The 12,180-nt window shown below is 53.7% G+C and overlaps 1 protein-coding gene across 1 annotated transcript in view; it reads right to left on the bottom strand.

Annotated features, from left to right (window-relative positions):
• CLMB (calcimembrin) overlaps positions 1–9,887 on the bottom strand; it is a 45,411-nt gene extending 35,524 nt beyond the window's left edge. The window contains exon 1 of the mRNA XM_037040248.1: positions 9,725–9,887. Within this exon, the coding sequence (XP_036896143.1) occupies positions 9,725–9,757 (33 nt within the window). The 5' untranslated portion in view covers positions 9,758–9,887. The remainder of the gene's footprint in view (positions 1–9,724) is intronic.
• Positions 9,888–12,180: the final 2,293 nt, after the last annotated feature.

Below are 12,180 nucleotides of genomic sequence, written 5' to 3'. Positions count from 1 at the left end.
GGCAAGGCGGATTTCCCCCTCAGCAGGGGTAACTAAGTCTGGAGCCTTGGCCGCGCTGCTTCCTCCAACCTAGAACAATTGCTCTCAGGATGGCTCCCTCTTGGAATCCAGCTGAGAGACGCCCCACAACCACCGGGAGAGCCCAGCCGTGCTCCCGGCTGACACCCAGCACCACCCATTTGCCCCATGCGTTTGTCAGGTTGGACAGCAGACCCAGTCGGTGTCATGCCTTACCAACAGACCACCTGGCCAAGCCCAAGAAACCCATGGAATTGGGAGAAAATATAAAATGGGGGTTTTAAGCCACTAAGTTTGGGACGTTTTGTTACACAGCAAGAGAACTGAGGCAAGCACGCACCACAGGCGGAGCACAGACACGTTCTGAGTTACCGCTCTCTTCCAGCTTCACTTTCATTTGCTGCAGTTGGACTCATGAACCAACGCAAATCTTCAAAAAAGCATAGAGCCCGAGAAAAGCTACACCTACATGTTCACCAGCCACCCAACGGTCACAACTTCCCATGTTTGCTGGAGATTTTTTTCCTTAAGAGGTTTGCCGTTACAGATACTCGAAGCTCTGTGTGTGCCCCTCCCTATTCTCTTCCCCCCTCCCTCTGACGTTGGGGCTGATCCCCCTGTGGTGTCTTTGTTTGTTTTTCTGTGTAGCTGTGCACCCACCGACAGTCTGCACTCTCCACAGCCAGCTTGCCAGCGGCAGGCACTGTGTCCCATTTTACAGGTGAGGAAACTGAGGCTCAGAGAGTGAAATGGCCTGGACCAAGGACACTTCTGTGTGGCAGAAAAAGGGGAAGGTTGGAGGCTCACCAGGGCCCACCAATACCAACCAAGTGGAAGGTGGTCTTCGCTTTCCGGAGGGACTTCTGTGTACATGTGTGTGCCCACACTCCCACTGTGGGATTTGGGAAATGGGGGCCACAGGAATGGAATGAGGTGATACCTGGAATTTATTCAGTGGGTGGGAGAAGGGATGAGCATGGCCCTCAACGGTCACTGTTGGAGTTGGGGATGGGTACGTAGGGCTTGGTTGTGCTCTTCCCTATCTGTATGTGTTTGAAGACGCCCTGGATAAAAAGTTAAAGGAGGAAACACAGGCCGTGGCTGGTGTGGCTCAGTGGGTTGAGTGCTGACGGTGAACCCCGAGTGCCAGTTTGATTCCCAGTCAAGGCACGGGCCTGGATTGCAGGCCAGGTCCCCAGAGGGGTGTGTGTGAGAGGCAATCACACACCGATGTTTCCCTCCCTTCTCCTCTCTCTGAAAATAAATAAAATCTTTTAAAAAATTTAAAAATTAAAAAAAATTAAAAAGAAACAGGCCCCAGGGGCATGGGGGTGGGGCTGTGGACAGGTTGGCCACACAGCGAGGACGCCTCGGTCATTGTGGGCCTGCCTGCTCGAGAGCCACCTGAGAGCCATGCCCTTGCCTCGTGCCCTAGGGGAGGCTGGGAAGCCCCCTGCTTGTACCCCAGGCTGGGTCTGGCCCCTGCTCACTGCCCCTCAAAGCCCAGGCCTCCATCCTGCTCAGACCATACTGCGTGGTAGCAGTTCTGCCTTCCCTGGGCGGGGCAAAGGGTCCCGCTTGGGGCAGCAGCAATGAATGTCTCTTTTCTGTGCCCCTTGTGTCCCTTGTCCCAGGCCCAATGTCTGACCAAACTGGTTTAATAAGCAGTGTTGACATGGGGCCGTGTGGGTTGGGGACAGTATTTTCCTGAGCTTCCTGGGTGACAGAATGTCTCACTTTGCCTTTGGGGGGCAGCTGTTGGGCTGGAGTCCCCCCAGCCGGGGCTGGCACCTTGGCAAACCCCCTGAGGGGCTGTGGGGCCTTGAGCCAACCGCTCAGACTTTCTGAGTCTCAGTCTTCACGCCTGAAGTGGGGTGAGGAGCACCGGCTCAGGAGGCCACCGTGAGGATCCCAAGCAAGAGCGAGGGAAATTCACTGTAACTTGGAAAGAATCAGACAAATCCAGCTCACATTTGAGCTAAGTCGGTACCAGGCCCTGTTTTCGGTGCTAACTTTGCATGGCCTTCAGGGGCGGGTACTGTTACACCCGTTACAGACGAGGTGACTGAGGCCTAGAGAGGTGCTGTCGCTTGCTGCAGGCCCTGGGCTAGTGGGTAGCAGAGCCTGGGTTTTCACATGGCACTGCCCCTTCGCCGCTAGCGAGAGCCAGCAAGAGCAGGGAGCAGCCCCCCCCCCCNTTCACTGTAACTTGGAAAGAATCAGACAAATCCAGCTCACATTTGAGCTAAGTCGGTACCAGGCCCTGTTTTCGGTGCTAACTTTGCATGGCCTTCAGGGGCGGGTACTATCACACCCGTTACAGACGAGGTGACTGAGGCCTAGAGAGGTGCTGTCGCTTTCTGCAGGCCCTGGGCTAGTGGGTAGCAGAGCCTGGGTTTTCACATGGCACTGCCCCTTCGCCGCTAGCGAGAGCCAGCAAGAGCAGGGAGCAGGCCCCCCCCCCCCCCAGTCACAGCCAGGGGCTGTCCGTGTATGGAAGGCACCGAGAGAAAGGGCCCCAAGAAAGCCAGGCCAGGCTGGGCACCCAGCAGAAAAAGCAGCATCTGCCAACCGATGGAAAGTCTTCAAGAATCCATGGCCACTTCAGCAAAATTAAAAACTTCAAAAGACACCATTAAGGAAATGAGAAGCCAAGCCGCAGGCTGGGAGAGCACATTTGCAAATCGCGTTATCTGATAAAGGGCTGATGCACACTGAAGTCAGAATTCAATCACAAGGAGGTAAGTAACCCAATTAAGAACTTCAATTTAAATGAAAATATTCGATCAAAACGAAAAACGATGAGAGAAGACATTTCACCAGAGCAGATAAACAAATGGTCAAGAAGCACATGAAAAAAAAAAAGCTCAACCTCCTGGGTCTTCAGGGAAATGCAGATGAAAACCACAGTGAGCTACCACTGCACGTGCACAAGGGTGGCTAGAATCCAAAAAGGAAGGAAACCGTCAGCGTGGACGGGGAGGAACGCTGGCCTGAGGGCTGCGGGTGTGGCAGGCTGCGGCCACTCTGACACACCGGTCCACACATTCCGGGAAAGTTAAACATTCATTTGCCGTGTCGTCCAGCACTTCCACATCTAGGTGCCGACCCAGGGGAAATAAAAATGGATGTTCCTAGCAGCTGCGTTCACAGCACTCAGACAATAGAAACGGTCCCCATGTCCCTCAGCTGGTGGGTGAGAAACTAGCTGTGGTCGGGCCACGCACCGGGGACTGACCCTTGGCCACGAGCAGAAAGTCGCACCTCAGAACCATTGTGCTCAGTGCAAGGAGCCAGGCACGGGAAAGGGCACACACCGTGTGACCCCGTGTCTGTGAAATGTCGAGAACATGTCTCGACATGGAATGTGTTGAGACAGAAAGCTGGCTGACGGTTGCCAAGGGCTGGGGCTGGGGGTGAGGAGGGACCGTAAATGGGTCGAGGGATCTCTGGATTCACTAAAAATGACTGAAACGCGCCTCACTTAAAACAGGTGAACTCCCTGGTATGTGAGTCATACTTCATTTAAGCTGTGAAACGAGAACAACATCTGCCACGCAGATGCTTCCAAAGAGCAGAGGAAGGGACACCTCCCCACCCCTCACTGCCAGGGAGGTGCGGGGCACCAGAGTGACCGGAGTGACCCCGTGACCAGAGATGCTAGAGCAACCCCCGCTGTGGGGGTTGGGAGGGCGGCATCTCAGGCTCTGGGGCATTCGGAGAGAACTAGGGTGATGAACCCCACCAGCAGCCTGAGGGCTTTTGCTCTGCAGTAGAAAGAGAAGCTGGGGAACTTCCATGAAGGGAGGAGCCTGAGGGCAAGAAGGCAGGGAGATGCCAAGGAAGACTAACAGCAGGAGCCACCTGAGAACTGAAGATGAAGTGGAGAAACCGAGAAAAAAGGAGCCCTGCCCAGGTGCCTTGGGAAGCACCCTTGATGACTAAAGACGAGGGAAGTCCAACTAAGAGGCAGAGTGGGCAGCCGGGGCCTCGTGAGTCAGGGGTGTGTGTGCAGGATCAGAGTTAAGTCACATGTTCCCCATCCCACACTGATGGCGAAGGGCTGGCGCATGCATCCATTCATCCGTTCCTTACTGAGCGTTGGCACTCTGTCGGATCCGGGCAGTCTGGGGAGCAGACAGGCAAGACCCTGCTCCCTGGGGTCTGCAGGCCAGCAGGCAGAGAGCCCTGACATATTGATGGGTAGCATCATGGGGGTTGCAGAAGCAAAGTTCAGGGGCAGAGGCAGATGGCAGAGTTCACAGACAAGGCAAGAAGGTGCCCCTGAAAGAAGGTGGTAGGATGAGAGTGGAGCAGGGCCGTCTTGCCTTGAAGGCTTCGACGGAGCCTGGTGAGGAGCCGAGAAAATGAGGAGCTAAGAGTGTGAGCCTCGGCCAGAGGTCGGAGGTGGCCAGACCGGTGGGCTCCTGGGACAGTGTTCAGGAGTTTGGGCTCCGTGACAATGGCTGCAGCTGGTCACTGAGGCATTTTCAGCAGGGGAGTGGCCAGATGGAGAGGCATGCTGGGAAGCTGGCTCCACTCTGCTCCGGCCGGTGATCTGGAGGGGGTGGGGGTGGATGCTGCTCCCCGGGGTAGATGGTGCCTGGCTCTGTGGCCTCTCTAGGAGCCTATAAAATTGTATGAGAGTTGCAAAGAAAAACAATGGAAGCAGAAAAGATTGTTCTGCGACCATAAGAAAGAATGACAGCTCTTTATAACCTAATACAGAAAGATCGCCAAGTGAAAAATAGAATAAGGTGCAGAGAGTGTACAAATGTTCAACCCTTTCAGTGAAAAGGCAGAAGAACCGGGCTGCGCCCTTGCTTACGCATAAGCATAAAGTGTCTCTGGAGGGCTCCACCAGACACCGGCTGCCTGCGGGGGAGGGCATGGGGGCTGGGGCAGAGGCCCTGGGGGACTTCATCCCCTCGTTCCCTTGTATCTTTTGAAACTTGAATCAAGAGAATAGATTACCCCGTTCAAAAGTTAAATGATAAAAACAAAACAAAACAAAAAACCCATGGGTTCTAAAATATAGGGAAACCTACAAAATAGAAACTAACAAAAGTTTACTTAAGACATTGACATGTTATTAGTTGTTAAATTCAGTCTTCACAAAAGTTTCGGTACCTTTGAAAACACTTTGTGGTTTAGCTTCCTTCCTAAGCGTTCTCCTGAGTGTGCAGGATTGCTGAGCACTCAAAGCCAACATTAAATTGAAGAAGTTACTTACTAGCCAGATAATTTTAAATGAAAAATGATAAGAGTTATTTTTTAAGCCCTGGCTGGTGTAGCTCAGTGGACTGAGCGCCAGCCTGCAAACGGAGAAGTCACGGGTTCGATTCCCAGTCAGGGCACATGCCTGGGTTGTGGGTTCAGTCCCCATCTGGGGCACAAGCAACCGATCGATATTTTTCTCCCTCTCTTCCTGTCTCTCTAAAATAAACAAATAACATCTTTTAAAAAAAAGGATTATTTTTTAAAATGTTTCAAAATCATTGGTGTTTAACGGTGGGTTTGGGTGGGAGTTTTCATGTCGGCAGGGCTCTGGGGCTAGGACCTCCCGAGGCAGGAGACTTGGAGGCCGTCAGGATAGGGGTGGAGGCAGGGCTGTGCAGCGAGGGAGAGTTCCCGAGGGGCAGGGCGGGAGGCAGTGGGATGTGGCGGGGGCAGGAGTGATCACGGTTGGCTCCTGTCTCTGTGCCTCCTGAAGCCCTTGGGTGAGTTGGCCTTGTTGAGTTTATTTAGATTGTGCCAAATGCAGGGAAATAGCAGACCCAGGAACCATCTTGAAGACAAAACAGTCGATCCTTTGTGATGTGTAGGGAGCTGTTGCTTTTGATGGGCATTCTTGTTCATACAACCCATGTGTTCTCATAAGGGCAGTAATGCCATTTATTCGAGAGCGTGTTGGGGGTCCTCGCCTGTCCACGCCCCAAAGCCCTGTGCCAAAGACCACCCAGAGCTCAGATGCAAGACCTGGCTCAAACCTCTGCCCTCACTTTAAGTCTACCTGAATAAGCTCGGCTTTTACCAAGCTACCTCTACCTCTACCTCTACCTGAATAATCTACCTGAATAAGCTCGGCTTTTACAGCTCAGCTTAGTAGAGTCATTTCAGGGATGAAGGGACAGTCCTCAGTGTTCAATAGCACCCAACTACGTCTCCATTCAACAGTCCAGCCTTGTAATGAATGGTCAGCATTTGTCATCGAGGAAAGGATAAATGCTGCAGTCAAACATCTCCCACGTAAACCCCACGAAAGTATGTTTAACCACTGTGCCTCAAGGGGTAGGATTTGGTGATCAGGAACCGAAGGCGAAATCCATTGCTCCCCAAGATGACAAATGGGTAAGGTTTCTGCAGGTCTTTGGAGACAGGCCAATGCCCAGACCATTCAGACCATCTGCTCGGGGGCCGCTCTGCAGGAGGCCGCGGGCTAGAGGCCTCGGAGCTCTTCTTTTCAAGCCTCGCCTGGCTCAGGGGCCCGACTGGCAGCTTCAAAGTTAACCTTTTGCAAGGCATCAAAGCCAGTGCCATGGGGAGCAGGGCCTGGGCGCTGGGCCCAGGGGTGGGGGGTGAGCACCGTTGGCGTTCTTCCTCAGAGCAGCCGGCTCACATCCCTCTGCAGCGTGGCCTGACCTCCCATGGGCTTTGAACATACGGGGACAGTGCCAGCAGGGTTGAAGGGGGTCACGTGCCTGGGCTGGGAGGGGGCTGAGGGTGCTCGCTGGACCTCGAAGGACATCTTTTCCCTGGTATATGTGGGGCTTTCTATGAGGCCCACTGGGGAGGGGAATGGCCCGACAGACAGTATCTTCCCTCCACTGCCATCAGGCTCCCATGGCACACTCCCTCCCTCCCTCTGGGGCAGAGGAAGGGAGGGAGGGGCCGTGGTGCCAGGGTTGTTATGCAAGGGACCAGCCTCTCTGCACTGCCTGAGAATGTCAAGGGGTGGAGCCAGAGGGGACTCAGACACAAGGGGTCCTCCTGTTCACAAGCATCAGATCATTCATTTGCTTATTCATTCAACTTTCCTTGGGCACCTGCCGCATAGCACCAGCCTGGCACGGTGTAGGGTGCCAACTCAAGTCTGATCTGACTCATGAGGGCCATGTATAATTTCCTAGTATCCTTATTGAAAAAGTAAAAAGAAACGGATGGAATTCATTTCAATAACATAGTTCACGTAATCCTAAAGGTATCATTTCAGCATATAGTCAATATAAAATTTGTTAATAAGATCAGTTACATTCTTCCTTTTCATACTCAGTCTTCCAAGGGTGCTGTGTACTTTTCACAGTAAGAGTGCATCTCAACAAGCCACATTTCAAGTCCCTGGAGCCAAATGCGGCTGTCAGCTGGCATGCCAGACAGCGTAGATCTAGAGATACAAAACATAGGACCACCCAGACCCCCTACTGGAGAGGGTCATTGCCTTGTATGGGGGGGCAACCTATAAACGGCCAATTATGTAAATCACAGCTTGGTAAGTGCCAGAGGGGGCCAGAGCGAGAAGGCCTGCAGAATCTCCCATGTGGGCTCTGGAGACAGGGCTCCTGGGCCCGCCTTTGTCACTTGGTAACCCGGCGCAGGGCCTGGCGGGCTGCCCTTGCTGGCAAGCATTTACTGAATTAACCACAAGGGGATGCTGGTCCTGGCTGGAGAGCTGGGAACTCTCCCTGCCCATAAAGTGGAAGTGGGACACTCCTGGGGGGCAACTTGACAACAGCTGGAGAAGCTCGTCCCCCGCCTCCCAGCCACCCCACTCATGGATCTGTGTCTCCCAGGAACCTGTGCACTTGTGACCATGAGGCAGTGGCAGGAGGGTGTTCACTGTAGCATCTTGGGTCAAAGTTAGAACTCGGAAATGTTCTCTTTGTCAGAAGAATGAATGGACAATCTGTGGCATATTATTGTGGTCTACTCCTCCAGTGGAAAACCACACAACAGCCAACACGAAAAAACTGGATCTATGACACCCGCGTGGGAAATACTCAAAAGCTTACTGAGTGGGAGGAAAGCAAAACTGTAAGGTGTGACATCAATCTGAACATTTTAAGAAAGACACAGCAGTTTATAAATGGGCATAAAACACCATAGAGCTCTCTGAGAGAGCTGCAGATGAGTGTTTGATTCTAGGAAGAAGAAAGAAAAAGATAGGATGGGAGAGGAGGATAAAGCAGGTATCGTCTCAGCATTTTCTCTCTTCAAAACGTCAGCAAATACGTTATAAGTGCATGTTAAGGTATCCTTTGTACCTTCCTATACTGGAACAATTTCATACTAAAAAGTTACAACTTCTCTGAATTAAAAACATGAATTAATGAACGGCCTTGAGTGAGTCGCTCACGCTTTCTGGCTTCAGTTTTCACATCTGAAAGATGGGACAATAGTGCTATGTGCCTGAGTTGACATGGGGCAAAAATCTGGCTATTTTTTTCACGACCAGCATCTGGTAATAAAAGCCCTCAATCACCAACCGCCCGGAATGTTTATTGAGTGCTTACCATGCCCCAGATACAAGTGAACTGATTTAATGACAACAAACAAAAGGGAGGCATCCTTATCCCCACTTTACAGATGAAGACACTGAGGCAGAGAGGTGAAGTTGCCCAGCATTACTGGTTAGTAAGTGGTGGACCCGGGATCCTGGCTCAGCCAGCCAGGCTCAAGACTAGCACTTTGACCCCCGTCTGTATGCTGCCTCTAATCAGTGCTCTGTCTATTTCCTTTCCTGGAGATTGAAAATCATTTTCCAAGCCAAGTCAGGTGCCAAGTGGCCCCCCAGTGCTCCGGGCCTGCATTAATCCTGGGAGATGCAGGCGGTGCCTGGTCTGGCTGCAGACAGCTGGGTGCCCGGCCCCTCCTCAGCAGGGACAGGCCTGTCTGGAAGACCAAAGCGCCACCCACTGACTTTAGGGGGCCCCCCACACACACCCAGTCCAATCAACTTATTCAATGCTGCTGAGGACTTGGCCACCGGCAGCCTCATCTTTAATCTCCCAGCTGGAAAAATATTCAGCAGGGTTGGGGGTGGTGCATGCAGAAGGGGGACTTCCCAATCTTAGATCTGCTTTCCAGCTGCCCTGGGACCCCAGAGTGCAGGTCACCTCCCCGGAAGGCCTGGCAGCCTCCACTGGGGAGTGAAGGGGGTCACAGCTCCCTCGCAGCCTAGAGACAAAACTGAATGCTTGGAAATTCTCTCCTTGGCAGCGGGCTCCACTCTCCAAGCAAATGAATTGTGCAACAGATGAATACCACGTTCCCCCGGGCGCTGGCAGCCAATGGTGAGAAGAAAATGAACTTTCTTTTCTACATGCCATTGAATTTCAATATCTCATTTGATTTAAATTGGAGCGACCCACACTGAACCGTGGTTTGGTGGGGGTGGGGGTGGGGGTGGGAGGAAGCAGCTCCACCACCTCTTTCTCCAGTGTAATCTTCTGCCATCTTTCTATAAAAAATATCCCAGGAGTGTATACGACTTCCGCCATAAGAAAATATACAGTTTTAAAAATTCAGGAGAAGAAGTAGAGAAGAGTGCTTGCCATAAGGCTGGCACAGAGGAGGCGATGTTACCGACCGACAGATAGGACAAAGGGCGGGCTCCCACCAGGCCTCTGGAGGCAGCCCTGGACCAGGCTGCTTCCCCTCCGGGCCCCGTGAGGGAGCCCCTGCAAGGCTCCCAGCGACCCCCTCTTACCTCTAGGAGAAGAGACCAGTGGCCATCTGGCATCTCAGGCTGGGGAGAGTCGCTCGCTCTTCTGGGGTGGCCATCTGGGCCGTGGCTGCTCCCTGTCCCCTGCTGGCCTGACTCTGCCCATTTGGACTAAATGCCTGCCCTTCGCAGAGAAGGGAAATTACCTTTAAGCTCAGGCCTTCCAATGGCCCCTGTGGCTTTCGGAGCTTACTCTGTGCCATTAATCCCTGGCTGATACCCCCAGTTCTGGCCTTGAGGATAGAGGAATCGGCCAACTGGAGCCCATGCGGAGGACAGAAACCCATGTGGCAAGAGGAATCAAAACCACGACGGGAGGAAGACGGAGACGAAGGCCGTGACCATTTCTGAAAGGCCCATTTCTGGGACTTTTATGGGGGTCTAGTGGGGGAGTTTCAGGAAATGGTTTATATATAGCAGAGGGGAAATGTCTAGCAGTCAGAACTGGGGTGAGCTGTTTCAAGGACCGCCAGTTCCCCGAATTCGGGTGTGTCAGGCGTGTGATCACCACACCTGGCCTATTGGGATGGTTGACTTGACGACTCTGAGACCCTGCGAGGATCGAGGCTTTCCAGCTCCAGTGTCATTTTGCACACATTCCCCTGGTGGGCAGGCTGCCTGTGGCCTCAGCTCCCTGAGAGGGGTTCGGGGGCAGTTTGGGGAGGGAAAGCAGACCACTGTCCCCTGAAGCAGGGCGAGGTGCCCTCATAACCGTGGTGGGCCAGGGTGCTGTGCTCCAGTGAAGCCCCCGTGAATGGCAGCCAGTCAGCCCCAGAGCGGGAGGGCGGCCCAGTCCCAGCCTGGGGACTTCCAATGAAACAGCCAGACAAGCAGCCACAGGTGAACGCGTGGATCCAGTTAGGTAGAGAGCTGCAAGGCCAAGAGCTGTGGTGGGTGGTGAGACCAGCTGGTTGGAGAGACCCGCATTTCGAGCAAGCTGCTAAGAACCAAGTCGGCCGTGGCAAGGACATCTGTCCGCTCAGACCTGTGAAACCCCCGAATCCACTCACTCATACCAGTTCTAGGAAGTCCAGATGAAGCTCGCCAAGGCGGTGAGCAGACAGCCCCCCCTTCCCAGCACGTTCCTCAGGCTGCCACTTGTCTCTGGAGCCTTTTGGGGTTCAGATGGAAGAAAGCATCACTAAAGGGCTCGCTCAACTCGGACCCCCTCAGGAGTATAAAGAATGTTCTTGGAATTAAAGCCAGCCATGGACAGTGGGAGGCACAGGAAGTGGAGCTGGGTGCAGGCGGTTGTGGGCACGTTGCATGTTTCGGATCAGGCCAGAGGGGAAGCGAGCTCGGAGTCCTTGCTGCCCGCTGAGAGGGGACTGTGTGAGGACTGCATTCAGTCCAGTGAGGGCACTCTTGTCCCTGCTGTGAAGCAACCTTAGTGACTTCTTCTTCTTGGGGTTTCTTTAGGGGTTCTGTGATTCTGAGAATGGATGTAAATTAAACATTGTCGAAGGCCGACCTTGGCCCTCTGGGGTGGGACTGGGAGTGTGTCTGGGACAGGTGCCCCCCAGGTGGTTCAGGAAGCTGGAACCAGCAAAAGCAGTTTCACAGCAGGTACTAGGCAAGGGGGAGCGTGGGAGGGCCTGTTCTCAAATCCCACTGTGTTCTTTTACCATAGGGAGCGTCTTGGGCATCAGCAGAGAGGAGGGAGGTCTGTGTGCACAAAGGACCCCTTTCTTTTTCTGACTCACTGTAAAGATTTTCATCCCTTCCTCAATGCCCCGCCCCCTGCCCCTCAGGGCCTGTGCAGGTCACACCCACACACCCCTCTGCCATTCCAGACATGGGGGTGGGGAGCGGGGGAGGGGGCGGGCGGCCTGCTCTGGATGCACCAGAGGTGCAAACAGAAAGGTGGTAAGTTGACTGTGACATTGGCCTCCAGGCCTACCACCTGGGCAGAGGGTTCCCACACCTACTGTCAGGCTCTGTTCACCATCCAATCCTTAGTGCCATAGGGCAGGTCAGTGCAGAGCTACATGGAACTGGCCTAAGCACAGGAGAGACAGTGGCCAGAGATAGAAAACACTTCAGTTGTCTCAGCCTGCCTCTCCTCACCCCTCGCACCTTTCCCACTTGGCTCTGCCATCTCCCTGACTGCTCAGATGGAAGCCCCACCCGATGCTTCTCTCTGCTCCAGGCTTCTATCTTCCCCGGGGAACCTCCTATGGGGAGACAGCCATTGCCTGAAATGGGCTTCATCCCGCCTGCACCTGTTCCGGCACTTATTACACCAAGAGCCTATTGGCAGGGTCTGTGGGTCACTCCTGTGTCTCTACTCCCCCAACACAGCATCCAAAGGGCTGATGGAAGGGCGGTGAGTTGGCTGGGTTAGAGGGTGCAGAGGTGGGGGTGCGGGAGCCAGTTCTCAGTACCCACCCCAATCTTCCTGCAGGACCAGGGAAGGGATGGGGTCCCCAGAAGAGTGACCT

Source organism: Sturnira hondurensis, unplaced genomic scaffold (assembly GCF_014824575.4).
Source record: "Sturnira hondurensis isolate 20B ecotype Veracruz unplaced genomic scaffold, ASM1482457v3 Scaffold0002597, whole genome shotgun sequence".
NCBI classification, from domain to species: Eukaryota; Metazoa; Chordata; class Mammalia; order Chiroptera; family Phyllostomidae; genus Sturnira; species Sturnira hondurensis.
This window is presented reverse-complemented; position numbering and strand designations above follow the sequence as displayed.